At 43.7% G+C, this 17,705-nt stretch overlaps 1 protein-coding gene and 1 pseudogene across 1 annotated transcript in view; one reads left to right on the plus strand and one right to left on the minus strand.

Moving 5' to 3' along the window:
* The window catches only part of LOC126249170 (dopamine beta-hydroxylase), a 140,373-nt gene extending 125,508 nt beyond the window's left edge, over positions 1-14,865 (minus strand). Inside the window, exons 1-2 of the mRNA XM_049950827.1 lie at positions 14,608-14,865; positions 2,139-2,285 (exon numbers count right to left, since the gene is read on the minus strand). Coding sequence (XP_049806784.1) covers positions 2,139-2,285; positions 14,608-14,865 — 405 coding nt within the window. The remainder of the gene's footprint in view (positions 1-2,138; positions 2,286-14,607) is intronic.
* LOC126250097 (5S ribosomal RNA) lies at positions 1,351-1,468 on the plus strand (annotated as a pseudogene).
* Positions 14,866-17,705: the final 2,840 nt, after the last annotated feature.

A 17,705-nucleotide genomic window follows, 5' to 3' on the forward strand; every position in this document is an offset into this window, starting at 1 on the left:
TGAATTCCAGTATTACCGATGGAGGGCGCCACAAACTTGTAAGTTTTTTCAGCCAGGTGTCCGGATACTTTTGATCACATAGTATATCTGTAAGGGTCACTGTTGTTGGCTTTTCTAGTTTGTTTGCAATAGTACGCGAGTTGCATGAGCTGGGCGTGTCAGTATCTTTCAAGTAACAGAGAGCATTTTTGGATGCATGTATACTTATTATTCAGCAAGATTTCTACTACATACTTGTCGAAACTATACTTAATATCAGAGAGTGATGTTCATTCAGTTTTGTTGACCCTGATTTTTGTATGCTTGGGTACAGGTAAAATGTGAATATAGGAATACAGCTTTATTGATTACGAGTTGGAGAATACATTTAATTTCATTCTGTTCACTTCAGAATCCTACTCGTGCAATTAATCATTCTCGATTAATACACTTAAGCTAATTTTGTGTAAACTAACGAGATTAGGTCACCACTAGGTTACACAGTCATTGACATTATTTAAATTTTGGTCGACCTAATGTTACAAAGATCGTTCATTAGGTGAAGGTGGTCCCCCTACTTCCCTTTCCTGCCAAATGTAGACTTGTATACACTATCTGATCAAAAGTATCTGGACAGTCCTGCGTGATACTGAATTGACCATTGTATGACACGAGAGGAGGACCAGCGAGTATAAAAAGTGGCGGGGAGTATTGTGTTGTCAAAGGAGCAGCAGTAACAGCAAAATGGGTCGGCAGGAGGGTTCACTGATTCCGCACGTGGACTAGTCATTGAATGTAGCCAGAATAACAAATCCATCACGGACATTTCAACCCTTCTAAAGCGGTCCAAATCGACTGTTGGTGATGTGGAAACGCAAAGGAATAACCACAGCTAAACCAAGACCAGGCAGACGACCTGTACTGATGGATAGGGACCGCCGAGCGTTGCGGAGGGTGGTTTAAAAAAATCACCAGAAATCAACGGAATGAATGACTCGTGAGTTCCCTAGAGCTTTCAGAAGTCCAGGAAGCACAATGACTGCCAGTAAGGAGTTAAAAAGATGGTCGAGCAGCTCTCATACGCCACACATTTCTGAAGTCAACACTAAGTGAAGCTTGTGGTGGTGTAAAGAGCGAGACCACTGGACAGTGGATGAGAGGATACGAGTGATTTGGAGTGATCAATCACGCTATACACTGTGGTAATCCGATGCAAGGATTTGGGTTTGGGGTATGTCTGGAGAACTTTACCCGCCATCAGCTGTGGTGTTACGGTATGAAGATGATTTTCATAGGTAGGGATTGCCCCCCTTATTGTGCGTAAGAAAACACTATCTGCGGAAGGATACGAACGTGGTGCATACTGCGTTCGCCAACGGCCTTGCCACAGTGGTAACACCGGTTCCCGTCAGATCACCGAAGTGAAGCGCTGTCGGGCTGGGCTAGCACTTGGATGGGTGACCATCCGGTCTACCGAGCGTTATTGGCAAGGGGGGTGCACTCAGCCCTTGTGAGATAAACCGAGCAGCTATTTGATTGAGAAGTAGTGACTTCGGTCCCTGAAAGTGACATACGGCCGGGAAAGCGGTGTGCTGACCACATGCCCCTCCATATCCGCATCCTGTGACGCTTATGGGCTGAGGATGACACGGCGGCCGGTCGGTACCGTTGGGCCTTCACGGCCTGTACGGAAGGAGTTGTTTTTTTTTTTTACGGTAGAGGAACAGCTCGGAGACGATGATTGTTAGTATTAGCATGATAATGGTTCATGTCGTAAAGCAGCATCTGTGAGGTAATGGTTTGTGAACAGTAACAGTCCTGAAATGGACTTTCCTGTCGAGGGCCCCAACCTGAACCCTATGGAACATCTTCGGGATGAGTTAGAACGTCGACTTTACTGCAGCCCTAGTGTCCAACACTACTAACTTCTCCGGTTTCGGCTCCTGAGGAAGAATGGGTTCCCATTCTCCACGAAAATTCTGACACCCCATTAAAAGTGTCGCCAGCGGAGTTCAAGCCGTCATAAAGGGGAAGGGTTGACATGCCTCATATTACTGTCCACTAATAGGTGTCCGGATACTTTTGATCAGATAGTGTAGATAAAAACGCATCACTCCATAATAAATCCCGATTGGGCACGAGATATTGTGCTGACTGACCTCGATGACGTAGTCATGCTCGTCGCACGTGTCGAATTTTCGTGAGAAAGTGAACTTGGTGACGTCGTGAGAGCTCACGTAGCGGAAGTCCTTGCAGTCCTGTTGCTCGTCCACGTGAAACGCGCCTTCCTCGTCCGTCCAGGTATCCTGTAACAGATGCAGTCTCGTTCAGTGTTGCATTGGTACATTTAAAGCAGAACAATTGTAATTAACTAATATGGTGAACACTACAAGTATGAATTTCCTTTACTTTACATCTATGATCACAAATTGTTTGTCATCAGACTACCGGTTTCGGTCTATAATGACCATCTTCAGATCTGTTTCATAAAAACATGTCCTAATATACTGGAGCCATAGTGACATCGTCATGTGCTAAACATAACATCAGCACCAGCATCGTCAAATGTATATAAATAATGGTATATATAAGAGTCATCTTGTCAGCAGCACTACTACAAAAAAAAAATTGTGACCATAGACGTAAAGTAACGGAAATGTATACCATATCGGGTCACTGTTCAGTTCGCGTCTATGTCGCAGCTTGTGAAACTACCAGTATGCTTTCCAATATCGAAAACCATTGAGAAAAATTCTGTATAAAAATAGTGACTGGTGCAAGCACAAGTTTCGTTCCTGTGGATAGCAGCCCTAGCCTCTTGTTAAACCACAGGTCCCTAATAGAATTCGTCTTGTTATTGCCTGTTAAAGCATTTGAAACATAATTCTCCTTTTCTCAGTCTACGTCCAGAGGAAAACAGATTTCAGTACACTAAAGACGGAGGATATTTTATTTATTATAGATAATGACGCGGTAGTACACCCAGTAAGATTTTAATGAAATTGATCGGCTAACAGATGAAACCATGTACAATAATATATCGTTTTTGTGACATATACGCACAAAAGTAAGATATATTCCTGGCCACATGTACCAGCGACATATTATAATGTAAAATGGAGCTGGAAGCTTAAGATACATGCTTGAAAATGACCAAAGGTCGAAATTTGCCAATCGCATAGATAACAAAAAAATAATACAGTCTACTAGGACAATCTTCTAATTCTTAAAACACGTTGAGGCTGTGGACCCCCACAAAAATAAAATTTTAAAACTGATTACCACCGATCAAGCAAATGTGGTTACATCAAGTTTCTTCTTCGAGTGCCATCTACTGCTGCTTGATACGGAATTAATTTCGGGACATATACACGTAGCCTGGAATGCAATGTTTTATTGTCGTGTAAAGCAGCAACTTGTATATTACAGGTTCTAAGGAACGGAACGAATAAATAAAACATGCACTTGTTCTGTAGATATTATTTCAGCGAAAGTAAGAACGCAGGAAGGAAAATAGGACAGTAGTGTCCCGTCGACGTCGAAGTTCTCACAGACGGAGCATATACTCGAATTAATCAGAGAAGCAAATAAATCGGCAGTGGCCTGTCTTAAGGGACTATCCTGTGGTTCACCTGAAGTAGTTTAGGGAAATCTTACGTCCCCAAGTAAAGTGACCAGAGGGAGATTCCAACATTGGCTGCGCCCCGTCGATGTCCAGTGTCTTAACTGATACTAAACATCATTCGATTATAGTAAATTCATTTCAGACGTTAGCTACTTGTATCTTCCAATGAACATGTCAAGTAAATATTTTTGGTTTCTATTTGATTGAAATAAGATACGCTCCTGTCGGTATTACTGAGAACTACAAGTGCAGATTAAAATGAAACGCCGCGTCTGTAGCGCGCTTGCAATTCCTCTGCTGCTTTAGCCGCTTATCTAAATGAGCGGATGTTCCTTGCGGAATATCGCTTCTAGAGAGTAGGAGAAGTTGGGACGGTGTTGGTAGTTACTTCAGATTAAACGGCAGGCGACGCTTCGCTCCCTTAGCTTAATCCCATCCAGAAGCACACATGGTACCCAGTCCTGTCTCTGAGCTCATTTATACGTTGTGATTCCTTTTATGCAGAGTCTGACAACCGACTGCTTTAGTTTTTCTTAAGTTTCAAATTTTAATAAACATCTACATTTCACAAAAAATAGTATGCAAAAAACAAATATTGTAAGTGCTTTTAAAATTGCTGCTGTACCGCTGTAAATTTCTGCCTTTGATTACATTGTTTCTTCCGAATTCTTTAAATATTTTTCAGTTTCTGTGTTAGATGCACCAGTAGACGTATTTTATTTATTAATTATTTATTTATTTGCTTGAAAATGAAACCATTGAAAGAACAGTCCTTAATACTACAGATTCTTGTACAGCAAATACTTTATCTCCTAGAGTATGCTTCGTTCCGACAAACTAAGTTTTAACAATATAAAATCACGCTAGCTACACAAAATGGCTGTCGGCGATTTGGTGACTTGATTGACTTCATTCTTATTTGGTCAGTCCTAATACCGAATCTTCTTACTGAGAATGTTCTTTGCAGAAACATACGTCAAAATATTATACCCGACTCTCTCTTTCATCTCACTGTTTTGCCACTGAGTGACTATGCTAAACTCGCGTACATTGAGTATGCATATTACTCAACATTACTATTTATGGAACTCTCGAAACAGAAGACATATTTTATTTATTCTTAAACGCGTATATACTTCGACATTTCATCAGTCTGTAAGCAAGGAATTTTTAATACGATAATTTTTTTCTGCTTACTTTTTAAAGGAGAGTAATTTCATGTAGGTGGTAAAGTGTTTTTTTATGTCAAGTACAAACGGTTCAAATGGCTCTGAGCACAATGGGACTTGACATCTGAGGTCATCAGTCCCCTAGAACTTAAGAACTTAGAACTACTTAAACCTAACTAACCTAAGGACATCACACACATCCATGCCTGAGGCAGGATTCGAACCTGCGACCGTAGCGGTCGCGCGGTTCCAGACTGAAGCGCCTAGAACCGCTCGGCCACACTGGCCGGCTATATCAAGTACAAGTGATTACCATTTCATGCTCGTGATTCGCCGCTGCGTCAACTTACAAACTTCCGTTCCACTTCACACTAAGGAAAACCATGTAAAAAAATCTATTGAGAAATCTTTTGGATTAGATATGGCTCAAATTGATTGTACTAGCCTTACCCGCGGCAGTGGCCGGTCTCAGTCTCAGCGATCCTTGTAATAGTCCAAGATAATCACAAGAGATAATGAGCATTGTTACTGGTAAGCCGAATATATTGTGAATGATAGTGTTTCTTTATAAACGTTTACGATCATTAAAAATGCTTACCATGTACGTATTTTGCTAGCGAATTCGATTTTTATTTTAGCGTGAGGTATGCAGGATGTTTCACAATGGAAGTTTGTATCCTCAATAACTTGAGGTAAATGAGTTGGGAGAAAGTTTGTGACTTAGAACCGTTGAACCATGCAGATACTACATTGCCGCCCGCAAGCACAATAGGCTCAGTATCAAGTGTACTTGTCTTTTAAACAAAAACGTAAGCCTTCACCGAAAACTGGTCGATCTTGTAAATCAGAATTGTTTGTGCCTTATTCGTGACTGTATTCCGAAGGAAAGAGTGATAGATCAGGGCTATCCACATGGTGAACAATAAAAGAACAACAGAAGAGAAACGTTCAAATACAGGAGATGTCTTTTTTATCGAGTGACTGTCACAATTATTCAGCAACGTGGCAGTGTGGAAATAACACACTTCTTACCGTCCAAGCAGTTTGACATTTTGTGGCAGAATAGGAGAAATTTAGACCCACTATAGTAGTAATTTTCAGTACATTTGGGTTCATAGGTCTAATAGAAAATGCAGTGCTATATCAAGCAACGATCAACGGAAATCTTATGATACTTTTAAATGAACGATGTACCGGAATTATCACCTTGGAGGAAATGCGCCTTCTAAACGGCCTCCGGACGAGATGCAAAGCTGGCGGTGTCGGAACCACAAGCTCACTCGACGCGCTGTTTCAAGTCCACAGGTCGTTTAAAAGTTGAGTCGTGTATTCATTACAATGGGCATTTCTTTGAACAGCATACTTAATGGAACATTCTGCCACCCGAACATCCATCTGAACTCTGTCAGTTATGCACAGTACGTTCTATTCACTCCCAAAGCGTTGAATGGTTCTAGCTCATTACTAAAAAATTGATAGAAATTTAATTTAAATTGATTTTTAGGCACTTGGTTTAGATACGTGAGCTACATGATGGATAAAAAATGTTCTGTTTAAAAAATTATAGCTCGGTCCTGTAATTCTAGATAATCCATGCATATTATGGAGATTTGTGTACGTGCGTATGTTCAACATGTTCTCGTAAACCACTGGACTGATTTAAATCCAATTTTGGAGACATATCACTTTTTGTCTGGAAATAATCGTTGTAGGAGTAGACATTACCTACCTGTCAAAAGGATGGTGGGGAGGGGGGGGGGTTCAGGGTGTAAAAAGACATGTAGACTAGGATGCGCGAACGCCCAGAATTTATTCATCTAGTATTTGAGAATGAAAGCACGTCAACAAACTTTACACATAATTTCATACCTTTAAGAAACAGAAGGAGCACGAGCAGATGGACAGAGAGGGGGGTAGCAGAGGGACATGAAGAGGTGGGGAGTAGCAGATGGCCAGAGAGAGAGGCAGCGGGAGATGGAAGTGAATGGGAGGGTAAAGAGTTCACAACTCTGTAGAAGAGCAACGTTCCTTACGCTTACCTATCTAAGATAATATTTCTTTCACTTATTATTATGTAAGTTACTGAGAAAAACGCAGTACCTGAAACACCACGTACATACTTCGCAAGTCACTAGTGTGTGCTTGGTACCAAAATTAGTGACTTTCTGTCAACTCCAGTGGTCTATAGATGGAGGGGAAAATGACTATCTACTCGTATATTCCTCAGTACGAGCCGTAATTCCTTTTATCTTAGGTCTCGTGGTATCTATACGCAATCGCACTGTAGCACGATCTTCTAGAACTTAGAAAACCTAAATTTACCCAATATAGTTTCGTATGAATAACGTTGCCTGTCGTGCAAACATTCTCACTTAAGTTCCCTGAACGCTTCCGTTGCACTTTTCGTATGGACTGTACCGACATGTTGAGATTGCAGCAGCGTGTCTGTGAATTATTTCGAATCTGCATTCAATCCTATTTGATCAGAACTCGAGCAGTACTCTGGATGTGTCCACACTAGTGTCCTGAATGGAGTTTCCTTGTATATGCACTGCACTTTTCGTACTATCCTCCCTACAAATACAAGTCTTCCACTCGTCTACCATACTACTGATTTCATATGTTCGTCCTATTTCATGCGGCTTCGTACTATCATGCGTAGATGTGGAAGCGATATGACTAACTCCAGAAGTTTACCATCTTGCATTACCGACGTCTCTCAAGGAAATGGATGCTCTCTAATAGGGGATTACCACTTAAGAGTCCTTACAGTCTATGTACGACGAAATTCAAACGTCATCAGTAGACCTAAAGAAAATCACGACGTTGTTTCTTACGAGAAAGAAAGAAAGATGATAGAACATCACAGACGGAGCACATACTCGGATTATACTATAAATGCGTATGAATTTTCCACGGCCGCTTTGAATGAACCATAGCGGTATATGCTTGAAATACTCTAGAGAAACCTCGAAATATCTACGCTAGTTATATGTGTGAAATCTCCTGTAAAACAGGTTAGTGACGCTGACAAATTTCTGCAGTAGATGAAGTACGTCGCTAACTACACCTGCTATCATTTCTGACAATCTGTGATGATCCGAGAGGGCTAAGTTCGTTATATCCTCTCGGTGCAGTAGTTTCCATGCTAGAAATTAACATTTGCCTAAATGAAGTATCTGCAACTAACACTTCACATGCATATCACACACGTACAACATTGTAATTTATGGAGGAATCACAGGCAGATGTGAGGCACATCATATTAGGAAAATTGTCCTGTAGAGATCTGCAGATGTTCTTTACTGCATCTGAATGACTGTAAAACAGAACTGGGGGTTTTGGCGCTATCATCAGCACTTTATCATGCTACCGATGAGCAAACTCACAGTGGAGTGGTTAGAGGCAGTAATGAGATGAGACAGATCTAGTAGCTATTGACGCTCAGCACCAACATTCAAACCCACTTGACATTTCCTGCTTGGCGATCGTAAGACAGTCCTTCCTAAGCCCTCATCCCACGCATCGGCTACACAACTATCTATCCTGTGAGCTATAATTACACGCCATTCGTCAGAGTCCCTGTTGGTCTGCTATGAAGCCCTCCTACTGCATTAACCTCTGAGGAATATATCAGGTGTTGGTTATTTTAGCATGTTAGATTTATTTAAATAAGAGAGTATCTCTACCGATTGCAAAGTATGTTAGTTACAGCAGTACCAACTGAAATTATATGCAGTTAACACTGCCAGAGAAAATAAGGGAAAGAGAACAAGTGATGCATCGTGCAAGTTCTTATACAGACAAATGACATTAGTGACTGTGGTGCAGACGTAAACATCAAATTATTGTTTATACATATACATAAAGGTTGTAACTGGATAGCTATAAGGAATCAGCGGTTTCCTGTTCCAACTATTCGATGATACGTGTCTCATTGGCTACTTTCCAAATTACATTAAAAAGGGTGAGAAAAATTGAGGTTTAACACCTTGTCGATGAAGGTTATTTGAAACGGAGCATCATATTAGAAGGGTTAGGGACAGAGCAGGAAACTGCGATAGCCTTTAAAAAGGAACCATCCCTTCACTCGCCTTAAGTAATTCAGGGATACCGAGAAATAACTAAATTTGGATGACCATATGCAGATTTATATGAAGCTAGTATCTGTACAGATATTGGTGACCTTGCAGCTCTCGAAGAATGAAGTTATAATGAAATCTAGACGTTTCACTGCTTAAAAATATACCAACGGGGACAAATGTGTGCCCCGACCGGGACCTCCTGCTAATATGACAGACGCTCTGTCCGACTGAGCCAACGAGGACACAGAGGATAGTGCGACTGTAGGGACTTTATCAACGCCTGTAAGCAGCGAAAGGTCTGTTGCTGTTGTGGTCTTCAGTCCTGATACTGGTTTGATGCAGCTCTCCGTGCTACCCTATCCTGCGCAAGCTTCTTCATCTCCCAGTATCTACTGCAGCCTACATCCTTCTTAATCTGCTTAGCGTATTCATCTCTTGGTCTCCCTCTATGATTTTTACCCTCCACGCTGCCCTCCAATACTAAATTGGTGATCCCTCGATGTCTCAGAACATGTCCTACCAACCGATCCGTTCTTCTAGTCAAGTTGTGCCACAAGCTCCTCTTCTCCCCAGTTCTATTCAATACCTCCTCATTAGTTATGTGATCTACCCATCTAATCTTCAGCATTCTTCTGTAGTACCACATTTCGAAAGCTTCTATTCTCTTCTTGTCTAAACTATTTATCGTCCACGTTTCACTTCCATACATGATGACCGAGCGAGGTGGCGCAGTGGTTAGCACACTGGACTCGCATTCGGGAGGACGACGGTTCAATCCCGTCTCCGGCCATCCTGATTTAGGTTTTCCGTGATTTCCCTAAATCGTTTCAGGCAAATGCCGGGATGGTTCCTTTGAAAGGGCACGGCCGATTTCCTTCCCAATCCTTCCCTAACCCGAGCTTGCGCTCCGTCTCTAATGACCTCGTTGTCGACGGGACGTTAAACACTAACCACCACCACCATCCATACATGACTACACTCCATACAAATACTTTCAGAAACGACTTCCTGATATTTAAACCTATACTCGATGTTAACAAATTTTGTTCTTCAGAAACGCTTTCCTTGCCATTGCCAGTCTACGTTTTATATCTTCTCTACTTCGACCATCATCAGGAAAGGTCTAGATTTCATTAAACCTCATATGCAGATTTGATCTCCGTTCCTTCCAAATAGAAATCCGGTAAGTGAACTACTGTGTAATCTATGTTAGTGAGATCGAAATTAGCCAGATCTTAGCTTGCAATATATCGAAAACATAAATTTCTGCAATACTGCGGCTGCCGTCTTACTCATGACATTAAAAAGATCCCTCACTTATTTTTACAAAAATTTTCACAGAGATATTAATAAACGCCTGGCGGTCATGGTGGTCTAGCGGGCAGAGCACCAGACGCCAGCCCCGGAAATCCTGGATTCAATTCCAGATAGGGGCGGGAATTTTCTTCATTCCAGTCCCTCCAGGTAGGCCCCAGGTCCACTCAGCCTGCTATCAAATGAGTACTGGGGATCTCTCTCGGGGTAATCAGACCGTCACCTACCCTTTCCTATTGCCGTGGCGAAGAAAGGGTACGCTTTACCTGTAGTCAGGTCAGCAGCCCGGTCAAGGTTCAAAAATGGCTCTGAGCACTATGGGACTTAACTGCTGAGGTCATCAGTCCCCTAGAACTTAGAACTACTTAAACCTAACTAACCTAAGGACATCACACATATCCATGCCTGAGGCAGGATTCGAACCTGCGACCGGAGCGGTCGCGCGGTTCCAGACTGTAGCGCCTAGAACCGCTAGGCCGCTCCGGCCGGCCCCGGTCAAGGGCTTGGGCCACATACTTTACGTTTTCTATTAATAAACAAGATGTAGCCAAGGGCTATGCTTGCATACTAGTAGTTTTGTTATGATGAGTCATGATGAGTAAGTAAGCTGTTGTATGTGCCATAATTTCAGCTGTCCCCACATGTCTACGTCCCTACGCTCCCCCCGCCTCCCGCCGCTTCACCGCCTTAAAGATCGAAGTGCGAAGTGGCGACGTGTGCAGCATCGCTGCCAAGTGATGCGTGCATCTAGGCATTGTATTACTGAAGTAGCTATACTTGATACAACGTGGACATTCTGAAAGAAATTTAATCTTTTTAACATTGTTTATATTCACTGATGTAAAAAAACGTGGTCCGCTTCAGACTCTTAGGGGTCGACATTTTTACATTCTAAAGTAGCCTACGTGCTTCCGCAGGGTTCTAGCTATCTCTGTACCAAATTTCGTCGAAACTGGTTCAGCATTTTAGTCGTGAAAATGTAACAGACAGAGTTACCTTCGCATTTCATAGTATTGGTTTGGGAGTATGGACTGAACAGGTTGAACATTTTATAAGCGTAGTATTCATTACATTGAAAAGTATTACGTAGAACTTATCAAGTAACAAAAGCACTTTCACAAATACGATACAGTTAAAACGTCAAAGAATAAATCCTTTTCCCAAGAGTAAATATGTTTCCCTATGTCGCGTTATATTACGATAGCTTTTTTTTCATTTTCGTGATCTAATTTTGATGAAATCAAGCTTATATGTTGCCCCATGCTAAGCTCAAGTAACCTGTGAAACCCCATGAAACCCCTAGTAGTTTGGGAGATCAGCCTGTTCAAACAGACAGGCACAACAGTTTTACAGCTTTTTTTATTAGTACATATACAATAGATGTAGATGTCATATCACTTTATTTCTCGTTTCTGGGTCTTTCGAGCGCAATTAACACAAGTACGTAGTTCTGTTTAAATAAATATAATTGCTTTTGTTATCACCAAGTAAAAATTTAACGAGCATTAACCTTTCAGCGAAACCCCTTCCCTTACCTTCAGTTGCTGAAAGCCTTATTCTGACCCCTAAAACCTTTATCAAGTACTGAAATATTTAGCGTTACACAGAACATCCTGTATATATGACATTAGCGTCTCGGACAGTCTACTGTTGTCAGACAGTTCAGAAGCGTTATAGCATTGTCAATAATCCCAAAACATATAAACAAAATATATAAACCAAATATAATTAGCCACTTGATATACTGATTGTCAGCTGTCTTTAAATGTTAATAAATCAAAAATATTGTCCATAAATAAGGAAAAGATGCCGAAAGTATCCGATTACAAAATTAATGATAAGTCTTGGAGCCTAAGCGGTGACCTGGAATGGAATGAACACGTGAAATCAATAGCAAGAATAGCAAGCAAGGCGAATGAAAGATTTTTGTTCATTAGAGAGATTTCGAAAAATTAAAGGTACCTATTAGGAAAACTGCTTAAAATGGGCTATTCCTTCTTACTATAGAGTGTTAGGGCGGTTGTTGTTCTGCCAAGTAGGTCTGACACTGCACACCGAACGAATTCAAAGATGCCCTGTTACGATCGTGACGTGTCTCTGTAACTCACACGAAAGAGTAAAGGAGTCCCCCAAGAAACTTAAACTCAAATCGATACGATATTTCAGTGCCTGTGCTGTTCAGAAGTACGATGCAAAGTTCCCTCGGACATGCAATATCATATTTATCTGCCGACATCGGGCAAGCGACAGTCAATTAAAATGTCTTCCCCGTACGGGAAGGCCTACATAATGACTGAGCGAACGCAGGTTGAAGACACATGCTTGACGACATATGGGTGTAGCCTTGAGTCCTGAGCGGCTTGCCTGATAGTACGGTGACTGCTCGCGAGACGTGGGAAATCCGGGTTCGAGCCCCGGTCAGGAACAAATTTTTGCTGTTGTCATTCCATTATACAGCTGACGGTAGTCCATATTGGCAACTGTGAATACATTCCCTATTAATGAGAATAGGTGGAAGAAAGGCGAAATTTTTAGTCTTTCCATCATTTTTGAAGATGGCATCTTGGAGTCACGCAGCCAGTGTATTTTATTATATGAACAATTGCTGACCTCTTTAGGTAGCAGCTTATTGATCATGCATGCGGCATACATAATCGATAATGGAATATACAGCCCATCATGACATCTACCTGGGAAACGAATGGCATCAGTATCGATTTAATGAAATACGTCCTTGCATCGATAATCGATAACCACCGATATCTTGCCGTACCACTTAAAAATACAGGTAAAATTACGAAAAAGTTATGCGGTGTGTTATTTTCTTATGAACATCACGTAAAACTCTCGAGCGTTGGCTGATACTCTCCACGATTAGTATCAGTTTTCGTATGTGTTGAAAAACAAAACAAAAAATTCGTACAAGTCTACATGATTTTTACCCGCTTGGTAAAGTGATGTGGGAGGATAATTGTGATTATCAACTATTCATGCATAGACGTTTTTCACTAAACCGATATAGATATGAGGGGTTTCCCAGATATATCTGATGAAGGAATCTGTATTCTACAATCGACTGTGTATGTGTGTATGTACTCGTACCACTGATAAAGTGCAGCCTGAGGAAGTCTGTAATCTTTCACATAGTAAAAGGCGAAATTGTCCTGATCAACTTCTATCGAGTAAATTTAGAGAACACATATAAGTCATATTGTCCAACAATTCCGTTACTTACATCACAGGACCATGGTAATAAAGCAACAGAAATTACGCGCACATGGAGTCATACAGACACTAAATACCGAGTGACGTGGCGCAGTGGTTAGCACACTGGACTCGCATTTGGAAGGACGACGGTTCAGATGCGTGTCCGGCCATCTACATTTATGTTTCCCATGATATCTCTAAATCGTTCCAGGCAAATGGCGGGATGGTTCCTTTGAAAGGGCGCGGCCGATTTCCTTCCCCATTCATGACAAGAGTCCGAGCTTGCGCTCCGTCTCTAATAACCTCGATGTCGACGGGACGTTAAACCCTAAACTTTCTTCCTTCCTTTTATGGACAGTAAATTTTCCGTCGCTAGGTACATGCTAAGTATTTTCCGCTGTGCAATGTGCAGTGGCTAGCGAAGAACATTAGTAGCTTTTGTATTTTTAAAGTCACGTCATTGGTAATACGCGTTATGGAAAATGCATTTTCCATAACTCGCATTACGTCCGCCACACAAAAACGGAAAAAGAACAAAAATAGTTAATTGTTGATGACTTATATTGAAACATACTTTGATTCACATCTGAAGATGTCCTTTAGCACACTCTTAGCGATATCAACATACTTTCAATAACGTGTACCACCGATGGGGGGAGGTGGTGTTTTAAGTCCACGGTAAAAAATGTCGTTAATTGTTGTTGTGTTTTACTCATAGCGTACATTTTAAAGAGACACTGATGTGTAATTAAGATCATGAACCTGAAAAGTTTGAACACGACATTCACTGGGGGAAGTGACATTTACTACTAAGGCTTAAATTTTTGATTTACGTTTAACTGAAAAATTTTAAACATCTAAGGAATGTGGTAGACGAATTCATTAAAAACAGTAATTTTTTTTTCAAAATTTTAAAATATAAGTTAACTGACTAGATTACAGTAATTTGAAAAGGTGGGCACAAACTACTCCCATCACACGCCACCCGCCCTCCCTTGTTCTTGTGAGGGTTAATGTGTAAATAACTAGAGAACGGAAAGCATTGATCCCGGCAACAAAAATAACCATTATTTCACTATGGGGTGCGTAATAAGCGTAGAAACGAGACAATAAGCAGTTTGAAATGACGTCCGATACAGTGATCTTTGGTTTGTGAATAAAGACTGAGTTAACAGTACGAAGTGTATGTATAATTGGGAGCGATGGTGCAAGTAGGGGAGAGGTTCACCTGCATGTGGACGCGCCCTCGCCAGTCGCGCCACATCACACAGTAGTCGGCCGGCGCGAAGTCGCCGCGGTCGGAGAAGCCGACGGCCATCCAGTCGGCGGGCTCGCTGCAGTGGACCTCGGCGCGCAGCTGCCGGCCGCCGTAGTCGAGCGTCCAGGCCAGCGCGGCGCTGCCCGAGCCGGTCAGCGGCAGCCGGTAGACGGGAGCCGCCGTCGCGGACGCCGCAGTCGCCGCCAGTACCAGCAACAGCGCCCACATGCTTCTGCTGATCGCCGCGCTACGCCCGCCACCCCATAAATACCCTCGCACGACACGAGCGCGCATGCGCGGGGCTCGCCGCGCAGCTCCGCCGGAGGGGTGTACCACCCTCTGCCAAAGAGAACATTTCTCCTCCTCGCAGCGAAACACCGAAGTCTTAAGTTCAAAGATGCAATTATTTTGCAAAGTTGTCCGCGTTTAGATCAAAACTCTTTGCCCAGATAACACTGACCTATATTCCATATTACACTCCTGGAAATGGAAAAAAGAACACATTGACACCGGTGTGTCAGACCCACCATACTTGCTCCGGACACTGCGAGAGGGCTGTACAAGCAATGATCACACGCACGGCACAGCGGACACACCAGGAACCGCGGTGTTGGCCGTCGAATGGCGCTAGCTGCGCAGCATTTGTGCACCGCCGCCGTCACTGTCAGCCAGTTTGCCGTGGCATACGGAGCTCCATCGCAGTCTTTAACACTGGTAGCATGCCGCGACAGCGTGGACGTGAACCGTATGTGCAGTTGACGGACTTTGAGCGAGGGCGTGTAGTGGGCATGCGGGAGGCCGGGTGGACGTACCGCCGAATTGCTCAACACGTGGGGCGTGAGGTCTCCACAGTACATCGATGTTGCCGCCAGTGGTCGGCGGAAGGTGCACGTGCCCGTCGACCTGGGACCGGACCGCAGCGACGCACGGATGCACGCCAAGACCGTAGGATCCTACGCAGTGCCGTAGGGGACCGCACCGCCACTTCCCAGCAAATTAGGGACACTGTTGCTCCTGGGGTATCGGCGAGGACCATTCGCAACCGTCTCCATGAAGCTGGGCTACGGTCCCGCACACCGTTAGGCCGTCTTCCGCTCACGCCCCAACATCGTGCAGCCCGCCTCCAGTGGTGTCGCGACAGGCGTGAATGGAGGGACGAATGGAGACGTGTCGTCTTCAGCGATGAGAGTCGCTTCTGCCTTGGTGCCAATGATGGTCGTATGCGTGTTTGGCGCCGTGCAGGTGAGCGCCACAATCAGGACTGCATACGACCGAGGCACACAGGGCCAACACCCGGCTTCATGGTGTGGGGAACGATCTCCTACACTGGCCGTACACCACTGGTGATCGTCGAGGGGACACTGAATAGTGCGCGGTACATCCAAACCGTCATCGAACCCATCGTTCTACAATTCCTAGACCGGCAAGGGAACTTGCTGTTCCAACAGGACAATGCACGTCCGCATGTATCCCGTGCCACCAAACGTGCTCTAGAAGGTGTAAGTCAACTACCCTGGCCAGCAAGATCTCCGGATCTGTCCCCCATTGAGCATGTTTGGGACTGGATGAAGCGTCGTCTCACGCGGTCTGCACGTCCAGCACGCACGCTGGTCCAACTGAGGCGCCAGGTGGAAATGACATGGCAAGCCGTTCCACAGGACTACATCCAGCATCTCTACGATCGTCTCCATGGGAGAATAGCAGCCTGCATTGCTGCGAAAGGTGGATATACACTGTACTAGTGCCGACATTGTGCATGCTCTGTTGCCTGTGTCTATGTTCCTGTGGTTCTGTCAGTGTGATCATGTGATGTATCTGACCCCAGGAATGTGTCAATAAAGTTTCCCCTTCCTGGGACAATGAATTCACGGTGTTCCTATTTCAATTTCCAGGAGTGTATTTAATCTGCACATCGAGCAAACAGTTACCGAAACCAAAGAAAACTCAGAAAGGGTATTAAAGTTCAGGGAGAACAAATAAAAACCTTTACGTTCGCCGAAGAGGTCGTAATTCTGCCAGAGACGGCAAAGGACTTGGAAGATCAGTTGAAAAGGAATGGATAATGTCTCGAAAAGAGGTTATAATGTATCAACGAGAAGGTTAGTGGAACGTAGTCGAATAAGGCCATGCCGTTAACTAGAAGACCGAAGCAGCTGCGCAAACACCGATACTGCAGACCAATAACTCTACATGCACGCCCAATAGGTTTCCGTGAGAAAGTCAAATACCTCGGTGTCTGGCTGGACCGGAAATTACTCTGGCCGGCCGCGGTGGTCTAGCGGTTCTAGGCGCTCAGTCAGGAACCGCGCGACTGCTACGGTCGCAGGTTCGAATCCTGCCTCGGGCATGGCTGTGTGTGATGTCCTTAGGTTAGTTAGGTTTAAGTAGTTCTAAGTTCTAGGGGACTTATGACCACAGATGTTGAGTCCCATAGTGCTCAGAGCCAAATTACTCTGGGGGGACCAACAAAGCAAGCGCGAGGCTCAAACAGCTCTACCCTATGCTCAACAAAAAAATGGTTCAAATGGCTCTGAGCACTAAGGGACTCAACATCTTAGGTCATAAGTCCCCTAGAACTTAGAACTACTTAAACCTAACTAACCTAAGGACATCACACACACCCATGCCCGAGGCAGGATTCGAACCTGCGACCGTAGCAGTCCCGTGGTTCCGGACTGCAGCGCCAGAACCGCACGGCCACCGCGGCCGTCTATGCTCAACAGGCGTAGCACACTGAACAGAAGGGTGTCGAGGTCCATGTACATGACACTTGTTCGACCCCTGATGACGTACGCAGCTCCTGTCTGGGTATACACTGCGCCTACACGCCTGCGTCGTCTGCACCTGATACAAAACAAAGTACTCAAAATCATAAGCAATGCTCCACTATACACACGCGTCGCGGACCTTCACCGGGGATACCGACTTCAGACTCTCACGGAGGTAATCCACAAACTCACCACAAGACTATACAAAAACTCCAGACATTCGCAGAACCCGTTTATTCTGAATCTGGGGAACTACGACCACAACCATAGATGGAAACATAAAAGACCAAAAGACAGACT

The sequence above is a fragment of the Schistocerca nitens genome, chromosome 3, assembly GCF_023898315.1.
Source record: "Schistocerca nitens isolate TAMUIC-IGC-003100 chromosome 3, iqSchNite1.1, whole genome shotgun sequence".
Classification (NCBI taxonomy): domain Eukaryota; kingdom Metazoa; phylum Arthropoda; class Insecta; order Orthoptera; family Acrididae; genus Schistocerca; species Schistocerca nitens.